Raw genomic sequence first — 3,726 nt, forward strand, 5'->3', positions numbered from 1 at the left:
TATGCACTGTATGAGTTTATTCACATAAAAAGTTAAATTAAAGACAGAGTTAGGGAACGGAATTTGTTCTTAATCCTGGGACTGTCTGCAATTTTTTTAAAACTGCCTTACCCTCCCTCCAAATGGAAATTTTAGGAAGAAATCTTGAGTTAATTTTGGTGTGAAAAGATTGTGCTTTCAATTCTGGAACTTAAAAGAAATTCTTGGACTAAATATGTGGTTGAAGAATTCACCTGTTACATAACTTTTAAGAGAATATATGTAGCTCAGGGTTGCATAGTGCTCAGTGCATCACAGTGCATCAGTGTGCTGATGATGTTACCTAGTTGGGTAATCAAAAGTCTGCAAATAATCAAACTCAGAGAGCACCAAGAACTCCATAACATATAAGTTATAGCCTAGCCTGTGAACCAATAGTTTGTGCTTGGCTCTGACAGGAAACTTCTAAAACAAAATAACCAAAACCAGAACCAAAACCAGAACCAAAACTTTCCAATTGTTTGCCCACACCTGTTTTAGTGCAGCCTTTTTCAATCTGATATGTTGCAGATATTTTGGACAACCAACATATTTGAGATTCTAGGAGATGAAATCACAATGTTGCCTGAAAGATTCTGGAAATCATACCTAGAGAGCAGCACACTGAGGAAGGCTGTTTTACAGGAGGTGAGTTTTGAAATATATAATTGAATATCTGTGACAAAATGGCTTCCTTCCTCATACTTTATAAGAAATAAAGGCAGATGACCTCTCAACTTGCCCATAACTTCACTGAACCGCAGCCCGGTTCCAAAGGGCTCAAGGCCCAGTAGTGGGCTGCAACCTGGGGGTTGGGGACCCCTGCTTTAGATACATGACTTCAAATCTTAGAATTCTCATCAGGGTCTATGCCAGGGGGTCTTCAAACTTGGCCCTTTTATGACTTGTGGACTTCAACTCCCAGAATTCCTCAGCCAGACATGCTGGCTGAGGAATTCTGGGAGTTGAAGTCCACAAGTCATAAAAGGGCCAAGTTTGAAGACCCCTGGTCTATGCTGTGTCCATCCATGTTGCGGAAGTCTGGATTAGCACATGACAGATGGAGAAAGGAGGATTAAAGGATTAATTGTTTTATTAGGCCAACCTTTTAAATTAAGAATGACTAAACTTAAATGTGTAAGCACATTTAGTATTTGTGGGAGGTCATTATGACTGGATTTTCCTTTTTTTGTGTTCTTATAGGAGAGTTTAGATTTAATTCTGTTTTTGTTTAATTATGCTAAGTATAGGTTGCACATCCTTATACTTTAAAGATGAGCAAGCAGTTAGGGTGATCGTCCTGATTGCTAAAATATTATTTATTTCTTGCTTAATTTATCTTAAAGGCCATGGGAATTCAGATATACTGGTTTTAAAATCAGTAGTTCCAGTGTTTCAAGTAGCTGTCGGGATTCAAAACCCAATTTTTCCTGAACTAGAACAGAATGTAAAATAATCATATATATCAAAGATACAACAGGAAAATAGCTCTTTTCACAGGCCTAAAGAGGAAAAAATGGTCTAAATACACATCTCTTGCTTAATCTAAACCAGAGATGAATGCTAATGTCAACTCTAAGGCGCCCCAAGTTCTTATAAGCCAAGTTGATTTACAAATTTACCTCAGTCCAGTTGCTAACAGTCCAGTCGGATGGGCATGAGATATCCCTATTACACGAAAGACGAGTTTTTGGTTTTAGCAGATGTTGGCATTCTTCCACAGGCAGAGCCTGCTCATCAAATCCCAATGTCTGGATACAAAGGACAGTGCGCTTCTTTTCTCCTGTGGGGCCACAGGTGGTGGAACACTTCTGCCATTCCCCTGCCCACCATCTGCAGAGAAAGCCAGAAGAGAACAAAGAACATGAAGTGAAATTTGAAAATCAAAATCTGAGCATTATTATGGGAGTAGAGCAAAGAGATGCTGAAATACTCATATTCTGAGCCCAGATTTCTCCATTTTAAGTAGCTGGCTTTCAACACATTTTATTCCCTTAAATTGGACTATGGGAAATTGGATGAAGGTAAACTCATGCCAGCTCAGCAACAGCATTTCCTTAATAGCAATCTTTAATTTTCTAGAAGAAATGCTATCTGCTCTCCCACTTATTACCACTGGAAGTGGCTTCCTACTAGTATTTTATATATTATTTTACATCAGCCCCACTAGATAGGCCAGTCCAGAAAATCAGCTCCACAGGAAGACTAGAATTACACTACAGCAGGGGTAGGCAACCTTGGCTCTTTTATGACTCGTGGACTTCAACTCCCAGAATTCCTGAGCCAGCATGGCTGGCTCAGGAATTCTGGGAGTTGAAGTCCACGAGTCATAAAAGAGCCAAGGTTGCCTACCCCTGAACTACAGTAACAGAATCTTTGGCGTCTAATCATGCATTTCTTCCTTTCCTACTTATACTAACATGAATTAGGGAGGTTTCTGTTTGAGATATTTTTTTTGCATTTCTCCTTTATTGTTGAGTTTAAGCAATCTTTCATTCCTGGTTGCTTTGGTAACAGGTCTCCCCTCTCTCCATCAATATCTTCCTCTTTATTCTCCACAACATTTGAACAATCTACATTCAAAAGTGCACATACTGTGAGAAACATCTCCTCCAAAAGTTGCCATCAAACTGTAATTTTTATTATGGCAGAGGAAAGTCATTACATTGGGGAGATGTAGCATATCAGCTGTATTAGTGTACGATTGAGTTTTATACAATTAGGAACCCTGGGTGTATGATAGTACATTATATATAATTAGTATGGTAATTGGCAGAATGTGGGGAATAGAATTTTTAATGTAGTCTCTAGATTAGAGATCTGAGCTTGCATAGAATAATATGAGCATGCTTGGGTTCAAATTGGACTTTGGTTAAGCTTGTGCCATACTAGCCAAAGTATGGCATGCATACACACACACACACACACACACACACAAACACACACAGAGTTTAGTCTGCCCTAGTCTATCACGTATACAATTTAGTCTGTCCTAGGCCCAACAATGACTTTGTTCTGAAGCTGCTTAATTTTTCTGTAGTAGAGTCAATAAAAGCAAAATGTGGCCCTAGATGCTAAAATAGTTCTATATTCTCCTTCCTAAGGACTAGCAATAATCAGTCAATTTTACTTAAATTCCAAGATAAGGGGAAGCGAAGAGGTGAGCAGATCCATTCAGTGTGTGAGCAAATCCATAAATTATGGTCATGTGTTTTGTTCAATGCCTCAGGATGAAAAGTCTACCCAATTTTGACATCATTAATTGGAACTAATACTCCATTATGGCATACTTTGTAAATTTTCACAGTAATTCTATATATTCTTGGACTTTTGCACTGAGAAAGCAAGACCCAGAAACAATGAAACTGAGAAATGCAGACTGAAAATAATTTAGGCTTCATTTTTATATGACAGACATTTTGCAATGGGAAATTGAAGGTGCTTCTGCACAGTTGATTAATTATAATACGCTATATCTTTGACATTTTCTAAGAAGTCTGCTTAATCCAGCTCCATATATTAATGTTAAGCTTTAAGCTTTTTTAAATCCATGCAAGTTTGGTAGCGAATATTTTACCAATTATTTGCCTCCTATGTATTAACTTCTGTGTGGGAGCTGCTCTAGCCTCACTTTCAAAACCTTAAAATGGTTAGTGCACCCAAAGCCAAAATGGTCATCCTATGCGACTTACTGCTCCCAACTTGCAT

At 38.3% G+C, this 3,726-nt stretch overlaps 1 protein-coding gene across 1 annotated transcript in view; it reads right to left on the bottom strand.

Moving 5' to 3' along the window:
• The window catches only part of ADAMTS12 (ADAM metallopeptidase with thrombospondin type 1 motif 12), a 155,067-nt gene that overhangs the window by 18,888 nt on the left and 132,453 nt on the right, over positions 1-3,726 (bottom strand). The window contains exon 21 of the mRNA XM_015817020.1: positions 1,641-1,851. Coding sequence (XP_015672506.1) covers positions 1,641-1,851 — 211 coding nt within the window. The remainder of the gene's footprint in view (positions 1-1,640; positions 1,852-3,726) is intronic.

This window comes from Protobothrops mucrosquamatus, unplaced genomic scaffold (genome assembly GCF_001527695.2).
Source record: "Protobothrops mucrosquamatus isolate PMUCROS unplaced genomic scaffold, P.Mucros_1.0 scaffold548, whole genome shotgun sequence".
NCBI lineage: Eukaryota > Metazoa > Chordata > Lepidosauria > Squamata > Viperidae > Protobothrops > Protobothrops mucrosquamatus.